At 43.2% G+C, this 27573-nt stretch overlaps 1 protein-coding gene across 1 annotated transcript in view; it reads left to right on the top strand.

Moving 5' to 3' along the window:
* PEPD (peptidase D) overlaps positions 1–27573 on the top strand; it is a 215020-nt gene that overhangs the window by 34502 nt on the left and 152945 nt on the right. Inside the window, exon 2 of the mRNA XM_069216573.1 lies at positions 375–558. Coding sequence (XP_069072674.1) covers positions 375–558 — 184 coding nt within the window. The remainder of the gene's footprint in view (positions 1–374; positions 559–27573) is intronic.

Raw genomic sequence — 27573 nt, 5'->3', positions numbered from 1 at the left:
CAGTGAAAGGCTGGCAGGGTGGTGGAAGTGATTAAGCCTGGATGGAGAAAGCACTATCATCAAGGTCGAAATAGACTCCTAAATAGCACACATATACAAAATAATGTGGCTTCCGTTACAAGTCCCCTGAAATGTCACTTGAGCTGGCTATCTCTCTTATACAAAAAACGCCTTCCCCCTGAAAGTTGGGGATAACTTTGCTAGTAAAAAAAAAAAAAGAATCATTATTCTGGGCTTCTGTATGAAGGTTGTAGCCAGGTCTTGATTTTTAAATTGGCAGTGGTTGTGAGGAGCACTCTAGCATGATGGAGTTAATTACATATATGGCAGAGTGATTGATTGTATTGTGTGTTTTATTCCTTTTATCCTTGCAGACAATACTTTTGGCTGGGGAATGAGACCCATAAGGTTCCAGTTGCGCTCTTTGCACTAAACAGAAACCGGCTTCTTGCAAGACTGCGAGCAAACAAAGATGTCCAGAAGAATTCCATAGTGGTGCTGCAAGGAGGAGAAGAGACCCAACGATACTGTACAGATACAGGGATTATTTTTCGCCAGGTAATATACTCACAGTGGCAACTCGCAATTCTTGAAGCTTTGTGTAGAATGGATAAACATTGGATTGAAAACTGTTGATGTCATGCTTTGTTGATTTTAAGGAGACCTTCTCTTCTGGTATGAAGCTAAACTGTGCTGGATTTTATTAGATTTTACTATAGACAGTTACAGTGCACTGACTAAGATATGGTGAGATAGGAACATCGCAGTATGCTGAATGCTAAACTAAACAAGCATTGGCAAAGCCAATAGGTCTAGCATTGGCTGGTGGCCTTTTGGCTTCGTCAGTGCTTATGCTGCCACTCACGGCAAGGGTAGCTAGTGTCTGAAGCGGGTTGATCCAGTGCCCCATGCTGTATGATGAGTGGAAGCAAAATGTGATTGACTGTTTAAATGACCAATGGATGAGGCGGGCTTGCTGAAAGACCCTGTATTACGGCCCAGATTTACTAAGGAATTGTGTAGTCCTTGCTTGACACAATTCGTTGCGAGGCAATGCACGTCCCTATCTGGGATTTACTAAGTCACGCAAAGTCACTTTGGTTTAGTAAATACAAACTAATGTAAAACAGCTGTCTTGCATTACTTTGCGTCAGGGAGGTGTTCTGTGAGGTGAAGCATGGGCTTTCCCTTGCATACAACCATGTACTTTGACGCAATCCCTGATTTACTAAGTAAACTGGGATTGCACCAAAATGGTGTGCCTCCCTGACCCAGGCATAACAAGGACAAATATCTTTATTTCTTTTAGTTACTTATACCTCCCTGCATTGGTGCCAGGCAGCCTCAAGTTTACCATTCAAGGAGGGAGCAGGAGTGAACCATATCTTAGTAGATATGTTGCATTTCAGCTCTCTCCATTCCATACAACGCAGCACAGCGCTGCAACTTTGTTTGCTGCGTTGTGTAAAATGTCATTAAATATCATTAAGTATGGCCCCAGGGGTGGGTGTGGGGGGGGGGGGGGAGATTGTGTGTGTGTGTATTTTCACTGAAAAAACAGAGGTTAAAGGGACAATATAGTTAGGAATTAGCATTTAAAAAACCTTAGAAAACCTTAGAAACCCTTAGAAATTCACCCAAAAAGACAAAGGTTACAAGGACGTTATAGTTAGGATCAGAATGTACATGCTTTCTCCATGCACTGCTAACTACCCCACATATTACAACAGTAATTGCATCTTCTAAGACATCATTGATAATATAATTGCAAAAGTTGCAGTAAAATTATTGATCTGAAAACTGTGCATGGCGGGGCGCGAGTTAAAGTTACCTTGAGGCACAAGTTATACTTACTTTAAATAACTCTAACTACTGGCGGGTCACAGTCCCAACATCTGCTGCAGCTGGGTAAAGCAGGGCTGAAGTGCACTACTTTGTAGGTGGATGTGCACCTTGAATAAGGGCAGAATGCTGTCAATCACAGTGATTTAAGCCAGTGCTTGAAGTAGGCTGACCCTTAGCACAAGAGTTGCCTGAAAGCCCCTACAGGTAAGAAAAAAATAAAATATATATATATATATATATATATATATAATTTTAGTAAAACCAAAAGGTCTTGGCTAATGCTAGATCTAAAACTTTGAGTGCAAATAGAGCTTTGTTAAAACCAAAGTTTTTTAAGCATGCAGTACCTGCCAGGACTGAGTCCTGAGAAACGTAGACTTTGAAGCAGGACCCTCTATGTCAGTCCTCGGGGAAATGATACTAGTTTGGGGGGGTCCTGTCTTCATTTTGTCAACAACACATTGAGAATATGAAGTCAACTGCTAGATCAGACCACATCTATTGGAATTAAGCTGTCTACTTACTTTGTTGATTGTCCAAACAAGGTTATATTTTAGGAGCACTCACAATCTGAGCTTATTTCAAAGGTCACCCAAACTTTACAGGAAAGTGACTCCAGGAATCTGAAGTGCTGAGACTTTTTTGTCAGGTCCGTTGCAGTAGGGATTTTACTGGACAGTATCAGGCATGAATACTATTGTTACTAGTAGTGTCTCCAAGGCACAAAATACTGTTTCATTCCAGAATAACCAGATCAACCCCTCTGGACACTGGATTCCCAAAGGTAAACCTTGGCTTGCTTTCGAGATGCTGCCTACTTTAAATTTAACCTGTTAAACATGTTATTGCCTGTGATTTAGTGCAGTGATGCTAAGTGCACTTTTAAACAAATGCCTTGTTATCTTATAATGCTGATTTAGCTTATTTTATGACAAACACGGCTATTTATGCTGTTACCAAGCACAGGATTATTTTTGTTAGGCCTGACCCTTGGGGTTTATAGAGCAGACCACTTGTAGGGGGGCTCCTAGGTACTTCTTAGGCCACACTACATTTACAGCCCCCACAGCCTCTTCACCCAACTGAAAACAAGTCATAGCAGCGTGAGAAAAGGCCGGGGGGCGGGGGTGAACTTCTTTGATTCTGTAATGCCGGTTGCCATTGAAGAACTTCCGCTCAAAATAGTCCACAGTTTACATGATTTCAGTCCTCATTAAGGAACCTCTGCATGTTTCCTTCATCCCTTCAAAAGTTAATTCTTTACTGCGTCATTGCACAGCTCGGACTCTCAGAAAAGGATTTTGTTGTTTACAGAACAGGAAACAAAACCAGAAAGCAGTGCTTCACTTTAAAGGCACAGGAAAGCAAAACTTACTCAGCAATTCTTCTCATCTATGAATATAGATTGTTAAGACTCACTACCATAAGTTTGTTTGCTTATCTCACATGTGACGATGCACAGGGTCAGGAACTGTAGAAAGACATCATTAAAACAAGCAATGGGTCTGGCATTTGCTTGAGTTAGCTATTGGCATTGTAAATTCCTAACTGGACTTTTCTTGCCACATAAATTGAAAATGAAAAGTAAAACCGTTGACATAAGCGAGCCGATTGAAAGTACCACGGCCACCACAAGCATGAGAGCAAAGGAGAGACTCTAAAGGAAAAAGAAGTTCGCTCACAGTCAAACGTATTGGCAATCATGCAATAATTCATGTAACGGGGCAGTCTGCACGGCAATAACAAACTGCCCCAAGGAGCGACAAATATAAAGCATTTACCAATGATAACAGGATTTTTGAAAGGCAGGCCCAGGAACGAGTGAAGGTGATGGGCGTGGTTAAAAGCCCACAATAATTCTAACAGGTCAAAGCTCTTGAGCGCTCGACCTAAAGACCACATGCAAACTACACTTGTTAATCTTTGCACCTATCTCTGATTTGTAAAGTAAACTAAGCTCAAAGAGAAAGAAACAAGATTTACTATCACTTTCCAGCTCTCCATGTCTTTAGCTTTCTTTGTGTTCAGCGCTCCATGCGTTCAGCGGTCTCCCTCCTGTACTTCTCTTCCTATGTGTTACTTATGTTGCCCGCCCCCTCCCTGTTGTGCTCGCCTATGTGTTCTTTCCATTGTCTCTTGTGCAGTGGTGTGATTACAGTGCTGAGAGACACTTTGTAAGCGTGCAGACTGCGATGGCCTTTCGAGGTTACAGGAGGAAGGATGTGCATGCATTTCTGCACGCCTCTGATGGAAAGGGTACTGCGGTAACACAGTGGGGTTAGAAGTGCATGTATTTTTCAGGTCTTCACTGTCCTGACAGCCTCAAACCTTCGATTTATGGATTTCTGGCACTGGTTCTAACCGGTTCCCCCATACCAGACAGTAAAAAGGAATCTAGCAACAAGCCTCGATTCTTGAATACGACGCGGCATTGTTTTTGTGGGGTTCTGCATGTGCAGTTCGCAGCCCCTTCTGATACTGTTCTGGATTTCTTTGTAAACATTTGACTATGCCTGATAAAATGTGCACAGTGCACCTTTGAAAGCGGGCAGTACGGGGAGCAAAGATTTCTGACTGTTGCTTCACTGGGACTGCGGTAGACGGCTTCCCCGGGGATCATGCCTGATGCTGTATGGCAGTGTCGCAGACGGTTATTTAACAGTGGGAGCGGTTCGGGGGTAACACACAGAGCGCAGCACAGGTTCCGGGTTGTATTAACATTACAGTCATACATTCATACAATACCCAGCATGATATCGAGTCGGCACACCAATTTTATTTCGGTATTTGGCACATCTGTAAGTCTATGACTTGGGGTCACTTCAGATAATTATCAACACGTGCCACTAGTTAGGGGCTGGGTTTCATCCGGAAGGATAAAGGTTGAATTAGAATTGCACCCTCGTTCCTGCAGCTGTTTCAAGGGCCTGTGCGTCCGAAAATGTTCCAAATGTGTTTTAGTCTCTGGATACAATCAAGCATGTTTAATATCTTTAAATGAAATTGGCATGTTTGGATGTTATGTGATGGAGCCCAACAAACGAGCCCGTCGCATCTTAAGCATTCCTCGACAGTCTGTATGCTTAAAACACATAAAAGAGGGGATACATGAGTTGCGGTGCTGTTTCTCGTAGGTGCTCTGTTGCGGCCTCTTAATCTTCAATGCATCTTTGGACTTGCCAGCAAATACTACTTAAATGCTTTGACCTTTGACGTTGTATGCCTCTTTGACTTGCACTCTAGTTTACACTGTATGTGGACCGGCAGCAATATGTACAGCACTGAGAAAGTGTATTTAAGGTGGGCTCGAGTTTCCATTTGGGTCGGCGCAGCGGAGAACTGTGATTGCACAAAAGTTTTGCTTTCCAAGCCCCTCGAAATCAGTTGGTACGGATGGCATGCTTGTTCCCCTCCATTACCATGCCCGAGATTGCGTGGGTTAGAATGGATCCATTCTCATGTATTGGTGTCATACTTCGTGTTACATTAATATCGAAGACTAGTCCAATGCCTGTTATTGGTGCCGTCTGCTGTGCCCTGCACTTCTCCCCCCTTTGTCACTCGTCCCTCCATATTGCGCTTGCCTATATGCTGGATGAAGGAAATGCCGATGCTGCTGACTTTTTTTTTTTTTCTTCTCCTGTCTCTATCTAAACGTCACAATTAGCATCGTATAGGGTAGCTGTGACAGGGACAGCATTAGTGGTTCCGGACAAGAAGACTGAATTGACTGAAACATTTTGAGGGAGTTTATACAATAGAGCAAAACACGTAGGGGTTCAGTGCCCCAGCACAGAGCATTGTTCATTGACGGCGCGCTTTTAGTTTTCAACTCTGTCGTTGCTTTTTAGCACCCCCTTTAACAACACCCCACTACTACATTTAATATGATTTTTCTTGAGCATGGAAACAATGAGCTTCATACTCATAGCATTATAGAGTGGCACTATACACTTTTAGGAAGGTACAATTAAAAAGACAACAGTATACATGTCCGGATTTATTTAAATAGCGGATCGAAAGTTTGGGAAAATAGTTGTTTTCCAGTTCAATCATGCAACTATCACTCCACTGTACACAAAAGTAAAAAAATGCTATTTTCAAGGCAAAGAGTTCTAACTTTAATAAATGCGAGACCGATTGTATTGCAAATGCTTTTTTAATGTTCTGCTCCAAGAGCATCCACCATCTTGACAGGGTAAATGAAAATAATAGGCTGCTGTGTCATGAGGTATGCATGCCCATACATGGCGATGCTTGCATGTGTATACGTCATGTGACCGCTGACATAGCGTCATGACACATACACGTGCAAACATGATGAGGTATACACTTGCATAGATCATTACCTGCTTGTTTCTGTTTTTTGCAGATGCTGTTCGGTATTGGCAAAAAATATTGGCAAAGCCAGTAGGTCTGCATTGACATCCTAAATGCTGAGACCAGTTGGCTTAGCCAAAGTTTGTTGCTAATTGAGCATATTTTATTTTCTTGCCCATCTCCCCTTCCTATTTGTGCCACGTGTAACGAGGATTGGCAAAGCCAGTAGGTCTCGCCTTTGGCACCTTGGCTTAGTAAATGACTAAAGAATAAAACTTTTGATGTGAACAACCGTGCCATTTTGTCAGCGTGTTCAAAACGCAAGCGCAGATTTACCTATGACACTGGCAATGTTTTTTAATTTTTAAGTTACCAATCCTGGTTGGATAAATAACTAAAAAGAAACGTCGTGGAACGTTATTGCAGCAAAACCGGCGACGTGGGCGGGGAAGCAAAATCGGGGGTTTAGGGGGCACACAAGAAGGGGGACTGAAAAACACGAGGGGGGGGGGAGTACACTGCAAGACAGGTGAACACAGAGTCTTGGGGTGGGGTAAGCATAGAAGCACACGGTGAGACAGAGCAACAGGGAGACAGGAGAGGCACAGAAGCAAATCATGCATCAGAGCAACACAGCTATCGGGAGCAGAGAAGTTCAGGAGAGAAACAGCCGGAAAACATAAGCTACTGTAGCATGCTTAACTAAAAAGAAAAAAGCACCAAAATAGTTAGCAGTGTAAGGGCACAGTGATAGATCCATGCTGCAGGAGAGAGACAAACTCATGAAGGGGAAGCAAAGTACTCACAAGCTAGTAAATGAGAAGTAAGCAAACAAGTAAGTCCGTGGTAAATCTTCGGTTGGCTCTAAACCCACTGTAAGATAACATATCGTCTCACAGTCAAGACGTAAAAAAGGAAACTTCACTTTCCCAGACTTTCTGCAGCATGTACGCCCTGTTAACTCATGTAGAAGTTAGATGTGCTGAAAAGTGTGGGATATATCTTTGCAAATGTTTGAATCAGACGTCACTGAGTGGATTTTTACCACATTTCTTTGGGGTGTCCTGTACCTGTCCTTAGGTACTCACCTGATACTGCTGGTAGGTCTTAGGTAAGTTAGGAACTGCTTGTGTGTGGTAGAAACATGCATTCATAGTAGACACAGCCTTATATAATAGGCATTTAAATCTGTGTTCAATATTTATTTAGTTTGAATCTCTTATTACGTTTTTTATTGAAATCGCCACTTTTCATAATACAGTAGCATCCACATTTATGCTTATCACAAAGAAAACCATGTTATGTGATAACGCCTGACCAGTGGTCAGATGATGATCTCTCGAGTGACAGTGAAGCTAAAATTATAGTGATAGATTACGCATCTACATTCGAGCAGGCAGATTCGCACATATAATAACCTTAATATAATAACTATTGGGAAACAAATAACTCATAAGACCTTCAAATCTAATAGTCTGTCACCACTCCTCTTGATTATTGCCTGAAAGTTGCCAGTTGACACCCCAATAGACAGGTTTGCTATAAATGGTGCATACATACAAGACTTGAGGATATGCAACACATTCAAAGTCATAGGAAGCTACCATTATGTATCAAAAGGGTTAGACTCAATGCTAATATTGTCCTCGGATTTGAGTGTTCACGGAGGAAGATGGGTAGTGGTGGTAATCGAGGTGCACTTCCCAAATGTTGTATAAGTATTGATGTAGCGTATTTAGCAAAGAACTGTGGTGCAATGCAGTTGAGTGAGCTCCACTACCCTAGAGCGCATTGTGGTGTTCCAAAGAAACACCACCCAATATTGGTTAGACACCGCAGCACTCAAAAAGTTCGTAGATAAATAAGTCCTTCAGTTAAGTTCTGTTACGGTAAATTCTTTTATTAGAAGACAACGACATAAGTCCATCGAATGATCATTGTTCCATAGCCACAGCCATCATATTCAATTGGGTGAACATCGTTGCATAAGCAAGCCAACATGTGTTTCGTCACAACAGGTGACTTTTTCAAGGCTGCAAAATATATACAACAGTTATGAAAATCAATCCCTATCCTGAAACGTTCGAGGATGATAACATAGTCAATTGAGTGTAAGGGTCAAAATGGTGAAACATGCGTCCACCAAGGAGAAAAAGTGGTAAGTTGCCCTTGTACCAATGAGTAAAAGCAAACAGTGAGAAAAGCCCCCCCCCCCTTTTTTTCTATGTCTATGGAACTCTTAAATGTCCCACCAACATGGCCGACATTAGAACACACGTCTCTACGCCAACACTATCCTTGGTTCACTTCCCTGAGGTAAGCCTTTTTTTTTTTTTTTTTTTTACATCAACATATTTTCTTTGGTCCTTTTTGTTTTACAATCTTTGCCCCTTCGATTTTTGATTTATTGATCCAATTGAATACGATGACTGTGATTTGAGTTTTCGATCAGTCAGTAATTCTTCACAAATTGTGTACCAGTTCGTGGCAATGGGGTATTTCCAAAGCCCTAGTGTGTCCTCTCTGTGCTGTGCACACTCTCAATCTGTGCCCAAGTTAGCATTGAGCGCTTCCAGGCAATATACATTGGGGGTCCTGATGACTTCTATCATCGTGTGACCAGAAGTTTGGCCACTGTAAATCCCAAATCTAGAAAACATGAGGTCACCCTGTGCCTCCCACTTCTGGGATACAGCCCCCCCCCAAAAAAAAAAAAACCTCCCATCTGTGCAGGTTTGAGCACTCTGTACAAGCTGTTAGTTTATCAGTGATGTTGAGCCAGTATGTGTGCAGTTTCAGGCATGCCCATACCATATGTAGCAAGTCCGCATTATTCAGGTTGCATCTCGGACAAGCAGCGTCAGTAGTGTGATAAAACTGGTTTATACTAACCGGAGTAAGATAAGCCCTACTGTGTACAGTGCCTTACTATGTACAATGTAGAGCTGGATGAGTTTAAATCAGGTGTTATGTGGCACATGCTTGGGTCCCCTTATAAGGCAGTCCATTGTTTGCCTGTATAGGGTCTTGCTAAATCTGCATCCCAATGTTGCTGCGGCTGTGAAAGTTTGGGGTCAGTTTTGAATACTTAGGGAGTCAGCAAACCAGCTTATGAGACTTCTCCCATTGCATGCAAATATTGTACTGTTAGGTGAGTCGGCAGTTCAGTAGATAGATCACCCCAGTGTCTAGCAAGGAGTTGTATAGTAGAAATTGGCACAGGGGTAAGCCATCATCACCTATCAGCATCTCAGTGGATGCCAGATTACCATCCCTGTACAGGTCATTTAATGGGTGTAGTCCTGCAGCGTGCCATGTATTTAATTCTGGTACTGAAGTGGGCCCCCAAGCCTGGGTGTTCCCAGTAGGGCCACATCTTGCTCATAAGGGAGTGCTTGTTTAGTGAGAGTAATACAATGGCAATAGCAACTGTAGGCTATCCCCAGCAGCAATGAGTCGGGTAATCACGCTTGTGTACAAGGATGCAACTGTTGGAGAAGGGCGGAAACAGTCCAGCTAGGTGCCAGCGTGGCTGTACCCGACAGCTGCAAGCCTGCTAACCACCTTGCGATCCATTGAATCTGAGCAGCCAAGTAATAGTGTTCAAAGTGTAGTACAGACAGGCCACTGCCATCTGTGGGTAAGCATAGTTTTGCCAATGACACCCTACATCTCGACTTATGCCAAATGAAGTCACAAATCTGTTGGTCAAATGACCTAAAGAATAGAGCCAGTATTTAATTTGGCAGGTTAGTGAAAGAGTACAACAGTCTAGACAAAACTACCATTTCATTAAAGCCACCCTCCCAACCACGGATAATGGCAAGGTCCTCCAAAAAGTCATTTATGCCCGTGTTAAAAGTATGGTGCGCGTGATGTTGCTATCAAAGAGATGAGTAGGGAAGTGATACATTTGCACCCAGGTACTGAAATATGTGTTGCTGCCAGGTCAATGGTGTTCCCTCAGTAATGAAGTTGGGGTACGAAACATTGGGTAGAAAGGGGAACAAGCATGATTTGGTCCAGGCTACCCAGAGTCCTCAAATGGTTGCAAATTGGGTCAATAATGATGGGATAGATTTATGTATGCTATGGGTATCCCTAAGATATAAATAACAGCATGTCATCTGCATATAGCAAAATCACCTGTGTACCATCTCCCAGTGGTATACCCCAGTCCGTCACCTGTTTGCACATATTGAGTGCAAGTGGTTTAATTGCAAGTGAGAATAATAAAGGTGATAGCAGGCAGCAGTGCCTTGTTCCCCTGTGTATGGGGATTTCATTTGAATGGAGGGGTCCTGTCTTGACTCTTATCAGGGGAGTGGTGTACAACAATCTCACCAGTTGCAAAAAACGGTGTCCAGTTCCATAGTGTGACATTGTAGTGAAAAGATACTCCCATTGCAGTGAATCAAAGGCCTTTTTGAGGTCTAAGACCAGGTATCCTGCTCGAGGGCAGGAATCTCTGGCGTATGTCAACAGCCCGGAAGAAGCAAGGGTCAAATTTAGTGAGGTGTTGCATGAGGGAACAAACCCATTTTGGTCCATGTTTGCCAAACTAGGGATCAGTGGTACCAATCGATCAGCAAGAATTTTCACCAAGATCATATAATCTGTATTAAGTAGTGCCAGTGGGCGATAGGTGCTAGTAAGGATAGAATCTTTGTTCAGTTTAGGATGGGAGATCGTTGCCTCCCTTGGGAGGCCGAGAGTCTGCCCACAGCCAAGGCTTTTTCGTAGATTTCCAGCAGTTGTGGGGCCAGCCTGGGTGCAAAGGCTTTGTAGAGCTTGGTGAGCAGGACGTCTTGTTCAGAGGTCTTGCCCGAGGCTAATGCCCTCATTGCCTCTGTTATTTCAAATAGTGTAATGGGGCTTTCAAGCATTGTTCCATTGTGATACAGGGCAGCAGCAGGTCAGCAGAGAAGGAGTTGTGAGCTCTTGGTCAGCGGTTCTCCAAGACTGATATACCTATGTGTAGTGCCTAGTCAGTTCCTTATGAATAGGAACTGTGTAAAAAGGGTAGGTCCCGTTTCTGAGCATAATGCTGTTATAGGGTGCCTTGGTTGGTCCTTCCTGATAAGCCATGCCAACAGTCATCCAGTTTTGTCTGCTGATGCATGTGTGTGTACTTAATGGGCTGCATTGTTGAGACTCTGCAACCTCTTCAGCAATGCAACATATTCACAGAACGCTTCTATGAGGTCATGTGAAGTGTTGGGAGCATTTAACGCTAGAGTCTCCAGCTTGAGCTTGTTCTCCAATTTAGAACGGTCTCTATTACATGCCTCGTGTTACCTTGTACCCCTTGGCAGTGTTGTGGTAGTGTTAACTTGAAGGCATCCCATTCTATTAATCTCGAGGATGCCGTATTGTTGTTAAGATCGTCGACCCAAGTGATGTTCTGACTGGGGATTCCTCCAGAAGCGCAGGTTGCAACCGCCATGTGGGCACAGAGGAGTTGTTGTGTCTCATTGTAGTTGTAATGTGTGGGGATTATGATCGGAGTGGGTGCATACCATAAAGTCAATGGCCGTGATAGACAGCAGTAAAGCCGGTGTCCCAGCAAATCTGTCTATTCTAACAAATAGGTTATGTGGCACTGAGTGAAAGGAGCACACCCTTGTAAGTGGATTGCAGGTTTTCCAGAGATCTACAGTGTGCCACTGTCGGGGCCAATCGCCTGTGTGTTGTTGGTAGCTGTGGTGCGTGAAAGTGGGGGAAAAGAGTCGTCCAGTGTATTATTGAGAACACTATTAAAATCCCCCCTCCTCAAGGAGCCACGGTGTGTCTCTCCATTTCGAAAGCATGTTGGAGAGGTATGTAAGAAGGCTGTTTGATCAGTGTTAGGGGCATAAATGGATCCAAGTAGAATGAATTGTCCATCCAGTCGGCTTTTCACTAGTACGAAACGAACTTCTGAGTTCTGAGCCTTATCCACAGTAACACCCCTCTAGCATAAGTTGAGTAGCTTGTGGCAAACACCTATCCTCTCCAACGTCTTTGTAACCTCAGGGCTTCGGTATGAATAAGCAGAGTTTCCTGAAGTAGAACTATATGTGTAGCATGTCTCCTCGGGTAAGAGTAAACCGAATATCGACGTGATGGGGTATGCATACCCCTCATGTTCCAAATGAGAATATTAAAATGGGTCATCATGATGGGAATAGATTACCCATCCAGTGTGGGTCATAATGTTATCTCTGAAGGGAGAATGTCGTTTGATGCGGTCATGGGATGTGTGAGGCGGGGATCTCACCTGTGATGAGCCAGAGGTCTGAGCAAGTTTAACATAAACCAGTAACATAATAATTCAAATTCCATCAGAGTAGAGCTACAACATGTGTCCTGCCCAAACTCGTTAGTAACAGTAACTCAGTTTGAGTCAGCCTGTTGGAGGTACTGGTAGGGGGCTGTAATTGTATGGACAGTTTGCAGAGGTTGCGAACATTTAGAGGAAAAAATAAAACAATAGCGTTGGTGGGAACCCATAACCATGTGTTAATGGTCAACTGTTCCGTTGCTAAAGCGTGTTGCACAGTGCATTGTAATTAGGAGGTAAGGAATGTATATGCCCACATAGTAACTCTGGTCCCCTGTTAAGGGGAGGTCAGAATTTAGTGTGCAGGTGTTGCATAGAAAATATTTGAAGTGAGTACGACTGTTAGAGGGAATGTATGAGAGGTTATTCTTGGAGGGCTAACCTGTTATATAATGTCATCTGCTGTTTGTGGTGTGACATATGGTGGGGTCTGGGAGTCCGCCCTGGACAGCCCAGCAGCTTTGGAGTGATCTTCACTTATTGACTTATTGGATTCATCACCAGTCACAGAGTAACAACAGAGTTCACTAATCTCCGCTGCCTTAAGTAGTGCTTGGTGCCTTTCTTGTATTACTTGTTTCAGTCCAGGTGCATTCCTTGGCTGTGGATACTGTTGCGATCAGTAACGTCTGCCGTTGCATCACAGCATCTTTCTTTCTTGGGATTTAATGTCAGTGTGGCTTGATCAGTCCACAGCTTGGATTCCAGCCAGTCCACGTCTCCTCAGGGGATTTGAAAAACTGCATCTTTCCATTGACTGCCTAATCCATCTGCGTCGGGAGGCAGAGAGCGTATCGTATATTCAGTTCACAAAGTTTGCGCTTTAGCACAACAAAGGAGTTCTGCTGCTGCTACACTGTTAGTGTGCAAACGGGGAATAACATTACTTGCTAGGCCTGGAACTCCACTTTTGCTACATGTAAGTCATCCCTAAGATAGGCCCTAGCTATCCCTATGGGCAGGATGCTATGTATATAGAAGGCAGGGCATACGGCTAGTAGTGTGGCCTCTCCTGGTAGTGACAAACAGCCTATTTGGTTTCTCACTGCTGTGAGTGCTACCTTGCTCATAGGATTGGAATGGAAATGCCGTGCCTTATGTCTAGGGGGTATTGTCTGATCTATAAGGGGTAGCGTAGGCATGTTTGGTATGGTTGTAATGGTAGTGAGAAATGCTGCTTACTGGTGCAGGTGGATTTTTTTATTACCATTATAGAAATGGTACTTCTAGAAAGTGAGCATTTCTCGGTGATTATGACTCTGGTGTTTTGCAGCTTGACTCCACTCCACGTCTGGGGGCAGAGTGACAGCTGCGCTTTGTGCATACTTTTCAGACAGCCTATGCATAGGGAGGGTGGGGGCGTCAAAGGTGCATCTGCATATTGAATGGTCTTCCTGGGCTTAGAGAAGGAGAGGTGAGGCACACCTGCATTTGTAAAGGCTGTGCCCTGGCCTCACACAAAGGGCTCGATTACCCCTACTGATGTCTGGAGCCTGTGCTGGAGGAGAGAGAGGACACTCCTAGAACCAGTTAGGACTGGTTGGAACCTCTTCTCCCATCCTTTGTGAGAGCTTGTGCAAAACGGAGTATAAGTACGGGGGGTTCCGCAAAGCGATATTCTTGGATTTCTGAAATGGACAAAGGATGCTGCTGGAGGGACTCAGCAGGAAACACCTTGGACTGCTGCTGTTGTGCTGACCTGTTACCTGATGGGGCACGAGGAGAAACTGCCACTGACTGCAATTCTTTGTGCTGGCCTGCTTGTTTGGGTCCTACCGCCCTGTGCTCCCTTTGACTGTCTCTAGGGGCTGGGTGCTGAGGCCCCTGTTCCCTACATCGAAGCGCAGGAAGAGCGCTTTGCTTTGTTTACTCAAGCGTGTGAAGAGCACTCCTCCATTTCTTGCCCATATGAGGAGCACGTCGCTTTATTGGTTTAAGCGTGTTAGGAGTGCTTTATTCTCATCTTCCTGAGGGAGAAATCACTGCCACGACCCAGGTTGGTCTAGCGCGTCCGAGCGTGCTTCGTGACGTTCCCCTGGGGCACAGGAGAACAAAGGACTGAACAGTCGCGCTCTTCCTGGTGCCCTTGGGGTGAGGAGCACAGTAAGGAGACCTCTGGGGCACCGACCTGCACCATTTATCACCAAATTGCCACTACGGCCTGGGACGCTCATGCACCAGATCGGGTGTGGGCGTGTGGAGGAGTGGCAGCGGGAGGGAAGGGAACTTCATCAGCTGCTGGGCCGCTCCAGGGCCTAGATTGCAGGAGCATTGTGCTGGGGGGGGGAGAGACGCGTGGTCCCCCACGACACGAGAGACAGTCTGAACCTCTGTTTTCCTCACCGTGCTGGAAGGAAGCCTTAACGGCGGCCCGGCCCGGTTGAGGGTGAATGAGATAAGATGACCCCCATTCAAGTAGGGGGCACCCAAACATGCAGGACCCTGGCAATTGAGGGTAAGTCCCTCTTCCCAGGTCGCTGCAGTAGGTGCACGCGGGCTCCTTGTAATTGTTGGTCAGGTAGACCCTGTTACACCCCCTCCCCACCCCCCCCAAGAGAGCCGGCCGTGGCCTTCGGGGGCAACTTGGCAACTTGGTGCGGCATTGGTGATTGTCAGGGAGGGATCTCCCACTAGAGAGGAAGGGTTAGGTGACCCTCCGCGGATGCCCCATCCCCGCAAAGCTGGGTTGGGCTACATTCAGCACAGAAGGAGCGCGTGGTCCCAGGAACTTGGCATGTAACATGCAGGGAATGTTTAATTTTTAATGTGCATTTCTGATGTTGTGATGACCTTGTGCAATGTAGTTTCCTATATGTACATTCATGATGCTGTTTGACTTTTCTGGTGACGTGTTTCCCATGAGATGTGCATTTCTGATTATATTGTTTTCCTGACTACTGCTTAGGTTGCAGAATAACCAGTAACCTATGTTTTGTATGTGACTACTGCTGGCTTTTGCAGAGTAATCGTTACTGTGTAATGTTCTGACAACTGCTTCTGTAGCAGGGTATTGCTTACATTTTGTGTTTGGTCTAATGATGTCTTGTGCAATACAGTTTATTTTTAGATAACGTGGTGTTGTTTCCTTTGTGGTGTACCTATTGCATCATGTGTATTGTGCAATCGCTTTACACATTGCCTCTGGGATAGGCCTGACTGTTTGTGCCAAGCTACCAAGGGGGTGAGCAGGGGTTATCTTGGGTGTGTAACTCCATCACCCCAACTGGAGTGGGTGTGTTCTGTCTGGCTTAGGGGCATACCCTAGCCAACCAGAAACCCCATTACTAACAGTCCGTCTCTTTTATATTTTCTGTTCTGGATTAAATCAAACACTTCAGACATCTCAAAGGCCCAGTCTCTTCATGGTGGGTGTAACTTTCTTCATTACTAAAACATGCTGTTAACTTGTAAATGGAGTGTGACCTATGTCGTCATCTCGGCTCAGGGCATTTTATAATGAATGTGACACTCCTTATTACCAATATCATTACCAGTCCTTGACCAGGAAGGAAAGTGAATCTGTCCCCCTCTTTTGTTTGTTCAAGAGGACAAATTCTGCGCTTAGCAGAAAGCACTGTAAGCCGGGAATGCACAAGGAGCCCAAGAATAAGAGAAGTGTGTGCTAGGTCTTGCTTCTAGGCCACATTAATTGGACAAATGCTGCTCTCTTGCTAGGTCACATATTGACCTGCAGAAACCGGTTCAGTTTAGAAGAAAAAACCTCTCCTCTGGATGATGATTCAGAGCCTGATCCTGCACTTGGCTTAAAAATTATTTCCAGTGGGAGAGGGAATGCATGGACCAGAGTAGGGGGAAGGGTGATCGCTCTCTCTGGCTACTGTGGTGCACCCTGCAATTTTAGAGCCTATCTATACAAACTGTTTACCCCAACATAGTTACCATGCCTAATGTTACCTAATTATAGTCGAGCAGGATGCACATATTTTCAGGGAAATGAGAGGGCCCAGTCATGACTTACTACACTGATTTCCCAAGGAAGGCCAGTGGTCAGTTACCAAACAACAAGTGAAAACAACAATAGCCCACTTCTAGAATCAGCTGTCACCAACTGTTGAGCTTTAGTCTAGTCACGGGGACAGTAGTCACTTATGCCATTAGGGATATTACTTTGGGTGGACCCCAAAAGAATCTAGCGCTTTGTGTATGGATGAACAATAAGTCCTAACACATAAATCTGGTTAGGAGAAACATGACGCTGGTCTCGTGCAACAGAGGTGTTAGAAATGGGCTCTCAGGTGGGCAGCGGTGTGTACACAGAAACACAGTGAAAACACCACAAAAGTACTCCACATCAGTTTAGAGTAATAGCCAATATTTATCTGAATAAAACAAGATCAAAACGAAAAAAATCCAACATACATAGGTGAAGATATCACCAAAGGTTTCAATGAGTCTTAATCCATAGGAACCAATGGTTGTATCTTTTTAGCACAAAGTATCTGGGATGTGTCAAAAACAAAGATGATGCAGGCCACAGGGAAGGTGAGGCACCGAAAAGCAAAGCAATACGTTGGTTCCTTACTGCGCAGGGGTGGTGATGTGTTGATTCTTTCCTCGCAGGAGAGGCGATGCGTTAATTCCTTACTGGCAGGGGAGGTGATGCATTATTCTTTCCTCGCAGCAAAGGCGATGTGTTGATATCTGGACACAGAACCTCGGTTCATTACTGCAGTGCGGGGTCGATGAGAAATTGACACCCCAGGGACGAAGCTTGGAAAATCCAGATGCGCTGGTTGATGGAGCCTTGGGGAAATGGGCGCTGCCTCGATTCTCCAGCTGCAGGACAGGCACTACATTGATTTGTCTGCTACTATCAGGAGATATAAAACACACCAGTATATGTCCCACCTTGTAAATTCACTGCGTCCTGCCCATAGGGTTGCCTTAGGCCTACCTTAGGGGTGACTGAGATGTAGTAAAAGAGCAGGTTTGGGCCTGGCAAGTGGGTCACTTGCCAGGTTGAACTGGCAGTTAAAAACTGCACACACAGACACTGCAGTGGCAGGTCTGAGACATATTTACAGGTCTACTCCTGTGGGTGGCGCAAACAGTGCTGCAGGCCCACTAGTAGCATTTTATTTACAGGCCCTGGGCACAGATGGTGCATTTTACTAGGGATTTATTGGTAAATCATATATGCCAATCATGGATAAACCAATCACCAATACCATTTAGAAAGAGAGCTCTTGCAGTTTAGCTCTGGTCAACAGTGGTAAAGTGCCCAGAGTCCTAAAGCCAACACAAACTGGTCAGAACAAATAGGAGGAAGAAGGCAAAGTTTAGGGATAACCCTGCACAAAGTGCATTTTTCCAACAAGAGGCATACTGGGTCTGCCAGGAGGTTGATGCATTATTTATGGCTCATGGGTGCATTTAAATGAAGACAACTGTTAATTCTTTATATTTAGCTATCATAAAGAAGCTCGAAAACTACTTCGAGTGACACAGAATTCCACCTGAGTTAATTTTCTCAGCGTGGTTCTGCATGTAGAAGCCAACTATTTTTGAGGAGTGTGCTGTATATAATGTAATACTTCAAAGACAGCAGTTGAACCTGGGGAGACCAGAGACCGACAGACATGGCTGGACTGGCCAGCTGGGCAAGCGGGAGGTCCCCCAGAAGGCTAAAGCTCCAGGAAGCTGGTTTTGACACTTGGAGGCCACTTTCGGCCTCCAAGAGTGGTGGTGCACATTCCACAATCCCAGCATCAAGCACTTATGGGGGCTGAATTTATCATTTTGCAAGAGCTGGTTTAAGTTCCAAGTCAAACACTGCAGACAGACGCCCTACAGGCTACAGCGGTGTAATCTGCTCATCGCACAGGCAACAGCTGTGCAACTTGCCCTTACGCACAGGTGCAGGACCAACTCCAGCAGCACTAGTTTCCCTTGGGCACAGCATGGACATCAAAGGCACACACTTCCCCACCCACACCAAGCAGGTACAGCACTGTTGATTTTTCATCCCAGCTTGTTCAACATCATTAACCGGTTTTCCATACAGACAGAGATACAAATATCTTCAAGGCATGTGGAGTTAAGAATAGTAAACTATGATAACCTATATATAATTGCATTCACAATTTTTTGGTTCTCGACCTTTAGTCGATGACATTTTTGTACACCGACCTTTCTGACTCGTGTATTCTAATGATGAGAATTTTAATAAAATGCGGGTGGTGACTTTGACATTTTGTTTGAGAGTTCTGGAATAATGCAAATCAGGTGAGGAGAATGTTTCCTTCTTTGGATCCTGTAAAAACTAGCAGGTTTTGCATGCTCCATTTCATTATATTAGGTTTCATTTTACAGATTCTTGTTTTATATGTAAAGATCCCAGACTTTAGTATTTTGTTGTGAGCTATAGAATATTGAATTTAATAGGGCTTGCAGCTAAAAGCAAGTGAAAGGACCATAGCACTGTTTTAATGTGCGCTTTGCATTTCATTATGAATTGTATGTGAAGCACTTTGTTTGGGCAACATAACTTGCATATTTTAGAATGTTGAAAGTGAATCAAAACGTACAGAGAAACACCTTTTCGCCATCTTGTGACAATAGTCATAAGTATTTCTTCCCCCTTCAGTACGGTGCGTCAGGGATTAAGGGCCAGATGTAGAAAGCGTTTTGCATGGTGCAAACAGCACATCACGATGCTCATTCCCATTTTGCGAGCCGGTAACCTGGTTACCGACTCACAAAATGGGAATGCGACTCGCAAATAGGAAGGGGTGTTCCCCTTCCTATTTGCGATTCACATCGCGATGTAGAATTGCTTTGTGACCGCGAACGCGGTCGCAAAGCAATTCGCAGTTAGCACCCGTTTCAAATGGGTGCTACCCATTCGCTAAAGGGAAGGGGTCCCCACGGCACTCCTTCCACTTTGTGAATGGCTCTGAAAAAATTGAAGAAAAAGTTTCATTTTTCCGTGTGTATTGCAACTAGTTTTCCTTTAAGGAAAACAGGGTGCAATACAAAAAAAAAAACTGCTTTATTAACAAACAGTTAAAGACATTATGGTCTGCTGTCTCCAGCAGGCCACCATCCCTGTGAGTGCTGCGAATTGGAAGGGGATCGCAAATTGCGACCCACTCATTAATATTAGTGAGGTGGGTCTTTGCGACCCCCTTCCGATTCGCAGATGGTGTCAGGGACACCATCCAGCATCCGGGTTTGCGACTCGCAAATTGCAAGTTGCAAACCCATTTTTTCGTACATCTAGCCCTAAGTGTTAATGCTGCAGTTTCTACCTGGTTACAAAATCTTCAATGAAGTCAGACAGTTTTGTATCTTTCCCGGGATAGCTGCTATCACTGTTTGTGCCATTCTGATGTAGGTTTGGTACCATTATCAGAGGAGTTATATAGTTGTGTTAGGACCAGGACAAGTGCTTGGGCAAAGGTTTTATAGAACATAAATGAGAATCCGTCTAATCCTCGGCTTTATTTGTTTTAATCCTGTTTATGGCAAGAATGACTTCACCAACATGTATAGGTACCTCCAGCGCAAGGTCTTGTTCAGGACTTGGGGCCTTATGTATCATCACGGCCCATTGCGATTCGGTAATAGCAATTTTTAAGAAATCGCTATTACCGACTCGCAAAGGGCCATGTATCACATTTGCGAATCGGTAATAGCGATTTCTTAAAAATCGCAAATGCTATTACCGAATCGCAAATTGCGATACCGGCCCATTCGCACCTATGGGCCTGTTGGGCCATAGCTGCGATTTTTTTGCATTTCCATAATTGCGATTTCTGAACCAGAAATCGCAATTTTGGAAATGCAAAAGGCCGGGTTGCTGGGGGCCTAAGGCCCCCTCTCCTGCACCCCAAAATTATTTTTTGGAACATGTAAGGTACACACATGCCAAAAGGGCATGTGTGCTTTACATGTTCAATTTAAAAATGCAGTTTTACTGCATTTTTTAATTTTGCACCAGGTTACCACCTGGTTGCATTTCATGGTATTTTGCAAGTGCAAAATGGCATTTTTGGAAAAATCGCAATTTGCGATTTTGTTATTTTTTTTTCCAGCATTGCCTTGTGACCTGGAAATTGCGAATCGCAAATTGCAATTCACAATTTCCAGGTCGCAACGCAAGAAATCGCAATTTTAGCGATTTCTTACTTGTGGTCTGCGAATGCATCGCAGACCACTGTTTTGCACTCGCAAACGGACGAATTTACCGATTTGCACCGTTTGCGAGTGCAAAACTTTTTAATACATCTGGCCCTAAGTTTCATGGATGTGTATTGCCTTTGAGGTATACTAGGGCACATTTACAAACCAAGAGGCTAAAGACTGTGTGGTTTATAAATGTCACATGAGCCCCAAGATGGCATTATAAGAAATGTTACTCGTTATGTTTTTTTTTTTATATTAGATGATTTTTTTTTCTTCAAAAAAATATTTTAGTATTCTTTAGAAAAATTAAGGGCAGTTGAATGCCATCTTTTTAGCTTTCATGGACCTACAGCTGTGTGTCTCATTGTTTTGAGAAATATGAGGTTTTTTTGGAGACATTATGGTAATATTTAAAATGTGCGTTTATGCAACAAAATGTATTAACACCGAGTTTTAAATGTGAAGCACATTGTAAAGAATTAAAAATGTGCATTCTAAAATGTGCTTTTCTTTGGTAGTACTTTGACACTATAGTGTAGGTTTACCAAGACCTATATAAAGAAAGAAAAGAGAATGCAGTGTAGACACAAACTTTTTACTGACTAGATTCTGCGTTTTTAATGTTTCTTTTCACTCACTGGGAATGATTGATTGGTAGATGTTTGCTTTAAGTCTGGGCTCGAGAAGCCCTGTCACTGTTTTTACAGAACAGAAAGAAAGGTGAAAGGACATGTTTAACTATTTTGTTTCTTTGGGGAAGCTACATGATTTCAGAACTGTAAATTAGGGAAGCCAAATATTCTGCAAATAATTCTGCACCGGTAAGTACTGGAAACAATTCCCGTTGGACCACTCAGTGAAATGTGAGCTTTGAAACCACTGGCAAACATTCAGTGTGTGTATAAACCTCTCTAGGTATATGTGTGTGTGTGTATATATATATATATATATATATATATATATATATATATTTCTTGAAATGAGAAAAATGGGGGTCAAGGTGAATTGATACCGCACCTTCTTCCTTTATTATATATATGCAATTTATGGCACTTTTCGGTGCACGAGTCGTGAGGGCCAACCCCCTAGACCTCAGATAGCCATAGGCTCATAACATTGAAAGGGAGACCCAGCACATCAAAGTGTCCATTGATATCCACAGAAATATTATCACATTTCTTCACAAATCACATAATTAAATAGAGTTCTTATGAAAACTTTTTGTTCTTTATTCATCCACAATGACAATAACTAATCCATCATAGCCAACGCGTTTCGTCCTCACTGACTTCTTCAGGGCTCACAGTTGCAATATGTAACACGCTCCACGGCAGAACGCCATCCGGCCACCTACCAATGAAAAACTTCTTTAAAGTATTAGTCGTAGGGAGCTTTCACAATGACATGTTACACATAATCGTGCAGTTTTCGTGGATTATATTTAATTGTAATGTATTATCTGCAGATTATCTTCACATTCATATTGCAAACAATTTTACACTATTAATTCTGTTTAGCTGACCGTGATCACATATATTAAAACTTCCAGCCTACAGAGTAAACATGGAACTTAACAAGCCAAGCTCCTTCCCTAAGGAACTTAATTCAAGAGGAACACTGGTTTCAGACCTCTCTATCAGATTCATATTAAACATTTCAGCCCAAGTGCCCCATAGTATTCCTACTGCAAGGACGACCTGTCCAGCGCATTCAGAAATTTTGTTTCTGGACCAACTATCGAGTTCCTAAGATTTCTTGTGTCAGAAGAGGATGACATCCTGTAAAGCACTAAGTTGATAAATAAACCAATCTTACAATTTGCTTAGTCTTATAATTGTATTACTGTTTCTGGGCCCATTTTTTCTGGAGCACAAAATGTTGAAATCTGTCCATCCCAAAGTTCAAGATCTGTTGTGCCAGCGGTCTTCCAATTTGTGATAGTCTTTCTCAACGCAAATAGTACAAAGTGTGCATTGGTAAGAGATGCAGTAATGCACTAGTCTAGCGGTGAAGCATTCCTTTCAAGAATATTGTCTGGCCACTGAAATCTGTGCAATGCACACTCAAGCCTATTACAAAATTGTATTGGTGGTTTTCTGCATTAGAACATTTTGCATTTGTGTGAGCATGAGCACCTTTTTTAAACCTGCGGCTGTGTTCAGTTGCTCAAGAGTAGCAAAGGTATTTCGTAATCCTGAACTTTTATCAGGAATCCACAGTGGCTTTGCCTTGAAGTTTCTGAATTGCATCTTGCTGCACATTAATTAGATCAGTCCACTGCTCTGAAACGGTTAAATACTTAAACATATTCACGTGAAATGTATTAATTTCTGCTACCCTTATGATTTTGTTAGACTTAAAGATGAGTCTGGCAAATCAGTGAGTCGGGACATGGCTGAAATAATTAACCCCAAGGTAATTTCAGATCTAAAGGTATGTGTACAGCCAAGCAGGACAAAGCACGCATGGAATGGCTTTGATGTCTGTATTAGGAATCATCTTGCCTCCCTGAAGTACGTGTAGATGGCATTCCTGGAGCAGAAGTGAGCTTTAGTTGTTTGCCTTCAATGACTTATTTAGCTTATTGAAAATATTTATTTAACATGGAAACTCATCTGAATGGTCGCACTGAATTTCTCCCTCCCGCATAGTCTGTCTCTAAGGCCTGATTACGACCTTGGCCGATGGAATACTCTGTCACAAATGTGACAGATATCCTGCCCGCCGTTTTACAAGTTCCGTTGCATATCATGGATTCGGCGGACAGGATCTCCGTCACGTTTGTGACTAAGTATTCAATCCGCCAAGGTCATAATCGGGCCCCAAGTTATTTTGGTTTCCTGTACCATTAATTGCTCCAGATATGTCATAGCAGAGGAAGCACGCAGTGGTACATCGTCACACCTAAAATTGACATTTAACTGACTTCCTGTCTGTTCCAAGATGGAGGACAGGAAGAGTTGCAGTGTTTCGGAAGATTATTTAAATGAGTTTTTGAGACCTCACCTGGTCTCTTCTGGAAAAATCACAGCACACTCATCATTCCATCAGGTAGCCGACAGAAGGTCGAAGCACAAGTGGTCGAGCGCTCTCATTCAGTGCATGTAGATCAACGAGGGTGTCTGGCTGTTTTGTCCAGTAGACTAACTTCAGGATCTGCCCGTTTACTAAGAAGTCATTAGAGAACCTGATAGCAGAAATTATTTAGTTTCACTATATCGACATAAAGTACAAAACACCACATTTCAACCTCTGTTCATGTGCTGATGTGGAATATGTTAAATAAATTTAAGAATTTGAGACAAATACACAGCACATTATTCTGCACAAGTCTCAAGTAACACTTGTGATCATTGAAACACTGTTTAATTGGCATCTGTTCTTCCATTTATCAGGCATCTGTAGTATGTGACAAATGACTAGAGAAAATGTCACGAGTAGAATAAGAGTTGTTCAGGTGCATTATTTTGTTCATAACGGACTTGCATTTCTGCTAGTGATTGCTCCCTTTTAAAACTCGCTTCATTTTCTGGTCTGCAAGCATTGTCTGTAGAGCTTTTGACTAAACTTACCAAAGTTATCAGACGTGTGAAAAAAGCATTGAAGCCCTCATTTTTTATCTCGAAACTTCATGCTGTACTGTGAAGTCCACTTTATGCTACTCCTTTTCTAAATTTGTTCCAGAGGTCTGGAAAAATATACCTGTTGTTTCGTCCTTTAAAAAATAGACCAAGAGAACACCTATTCTGGAATACCAAAAAAATATAGCCTTTCCCTGAATCCTGCCGTTCAGGTATTCAGGCTCCATTTCCCTGCCAAATCCCAGATGGCGTGAGCTTGTCTGCCCCTACCTTATAGATGGATCCTTTATTTCCCCCAATGTTGAAGCCTGCAAGACCTCCTCTCACTAGCTCCCTGGCTTTCATATGCATTTCCCCCTAGCATCTTCCCAAACCTCTGCATCTTATTGGCTCATTCAAAAGCCGGAAGCCCCTCTTTGGAACACTGCATAGTTGATCTTCTCCTAGATTGCACTAATTGGTTAATGCCGTTTTAGCTGAATGTTCTTTCATTTTCTATGTTTTGCTATTTCTCCTGGCAAAGTAGCTGTTTTTGGTTAGATGTCTGTGTTGGACGGATTTTCTCTGTTGCTTAGTAATCTCAAATGGAATCACCAGATACGTCCAGCCCTCTTTACAATTTGGTATCATTAATCATCTGTTATTTCTACATTGTCACAACATCCATAACTGTTATATTATAATTTATGTCCATATAAAATAGTCTCTCGTCTTTCTGGATTATGTCTGTGCTCCAGAAGAATTTAAATAAATGTGTTCTTTTACAACTCTGTTTAATGTTTTTTTGTCTTTGCTGAGGGTGGGACTCTGAGACAAGTACGTCTCAGCAACGTTTGCTGATCCACTTGCAAATGCTTCTGTAAGGAGATACAGTTGAAAAGGGTTGAAGCCTACTTTGTGTAGGCTCAGAGAAAGTGATCAGATCATGTAGCTGTATAGTGCAGGGGATCACACTAAGGTGAAATGGAAAACAGCAGTCTTTACCCTGAACTTTGATTCAGCCAGCGCAACTCCTGAGTTCTTGCTGCTGTACCATTGTTGTTCTGCCTATACATGAAACACACAAAAGGCGATGGAAGGAATACTTGCGGTTAGTCTAACCACTGGCAGTTGCTCTGGGTAGCATACCAACACATTGTTCTTTGGCTCACTGTGCCACCTCAGTTTGGACCAAGCTATATGCAAATCAGTCTTGACTCTGCTCCAGTGGGAACAGTCCAGTCTGCACTGCCAGGCCATGTCCTCCCTGAACGGGAACAGAAGCAACACAGAATCAGTTTTGCCTTGTTTATGGGCTCATCAGCTGGGCACAGCTTGGTTCCAGTAACACAGTGAGCATGGGATCCACATCTGGGCATGCAACTTAGTGCAATAGATTAAATACACAAAAGTTAATGAGAAGAATGCTTGCAATTTGTCTCCCCACTGACAATCGCTCTGGGTAGTTCAACCCATCATCGTTCTTTTGCTCGCTATGCCATCTCAGTTTGCCATGCCTGCCTGTACAAAGCGTTCCCCCTTTCAAAAGGGTAGCCTTAGAGGAAAGTGTTGAAAACCGTCTTTTTTGACAATTGCCATGCTTGGGTCAGGTTTTTGTTTTTTACTGCTTTGCAAACAAATTGATTGTAAATTGGTGGTGCTAGCGCACCTTGTCCTTAGTAGGTACATTTACAAGGGGACGTGTATAGGTCGATGAATCTTTTGGATCGCATAGGGTATCCTAGTCAAGTATAGCGAGTAAAAGAAAGCTTCAACAAATCAGCTTAAAATACCATGAACTAATCTAATCAGGAAAACTCATATGAAAGTTAGTTCTGTTTATTCCCTATTAGTTACAACTCTAATCATAAACCTTTATTAAACAATATCATGATTTCCAATTTTTATTAGCAACATAAGCAATGAATTCTCAGCACTTTATTAATGTGCAACCAACGTTAAACAAAGCATAGCAATTCATGAGCAATCGAATAATTCAGCAATATAAGTCAGTCAGTCTAAGTCACCCTTGTCAGCCTACCTATCTCCAAATTAGCATCAGCATGTGGGTCTTCATGCGAAAAACAATTTAGTCAAAATCATCAATTTGGAAAAAATCTATCTAAAAGAGAAAAACATTTAAAACAGCGCAGTTGGTACCTAAAAAGAAAACGCATTCATTAGTCAGTCAGGTTATACAGGGAGTGCAGAATTATTAGGCAAGTTGTATTTTTGAGGATTAATTTTATTATTGAACAACAACCATGTTCTCAATGAACCCAAAAAACTCATTAATATCAAAGCTGAATATTTTTGGAAGTAGTTTTTAGTTTGTTTTTAGTTTTAGCTATGTTAGGGGGATATCTGTGTGTGCAGGTGACTATTACTGTGCATAATTATTAGGCAACTTAACAAAAAACAAATATATACCCATTTCAATGATTTATTATTACCAGTGAAACCAATATAACATCTCAACATTCACAAATATACATGTCTGACATTCAAAAACAAAACAAAAACAAATCAGTGACCAATATAGCCACCTTTCTTTGCAAGGACACTCAAAAGCCTGCCATCCATGGATTCTGTCAATGTTTTGATCTGTTCACCATCAACATTGCGTGCAGCAGCAACCACAGCCTCCCAGACACTGTTCAGAGAGGTGTACTGTTTTCCCTCCTTGTAAATCTCACATTTGCTGATGGACCACAGGTTCTCAATGGGGTTCAGATCAGGTGAACAAGGAGGCCATGTCATTAGATTTCCTTCTTTTATACCCTTTCTTGCCAGCCACGCTGTGGAGTACTTGGACGCGTGTGATGGAGCATTGTCCTGCATGAAAATCATGTTTTTCTTGAAGGATGCAGACTTCTTCCTGTACCACTGCTTGAAGAAGGTGTCTACCAGGAACTGGCAGTAGGACTGGGAGTTGAGCTTGACTCCATCCTCAACCCGAAAAGGCCCCACAAGCTCATCTTTGATGATACCAGCCCAAACCAGTACTCCACCTCCACCTTGCTGGCGTCTGAGTCGGACTGGAGCTCTCTACCCTTTACCAATCCAGCCACGGGCCCATCCATCTGGCCCATCAAGACTAACTCTCATTTCATCAGTCCATAAAACCTTAGAAAATCAGTCTTGAGATATTTCTTGGCCCAGTCTTGACGTTTCAGCTTGTGTGTCTTGTTCAGTGGTGGTCGTCTTTCAGCCTTTCTTACCTTGGCCATGTCTCTGAGTATTGCACACCTTGTGCTTTTGGGCACTCCAGTGATGTTGCAGCTCTGAAATATGGCCAAACTGGTGGCAAGTGGCATCGTGGCAGCTGCACGCTTGACTTTTCTCAGTTCATGGGCAGTTATTTTGCGCCTTGGTTTT

The sequence above is a fragment of the Pleurodeles waltl genome, chromosome 12, assembly GCF_031143425.1.
Source record: "Pleurodeles waltl isolate 20211129_DDA chromosome 12, aPleWal1.hap1.20221129, whole genome shotgun sequence".
In the NCBI taxonomy this organism is placed as follows: Eukaryota; Metazoa; Chordata; class Amphibia; order Caudata; family Salamandridae; genus Pleurodeles; species Pleurodeles waltl.
Note: the sequence above shows the minus strand (reverse complement) of the source record. Positions and strands in the feature narration are given on the sequence as shown.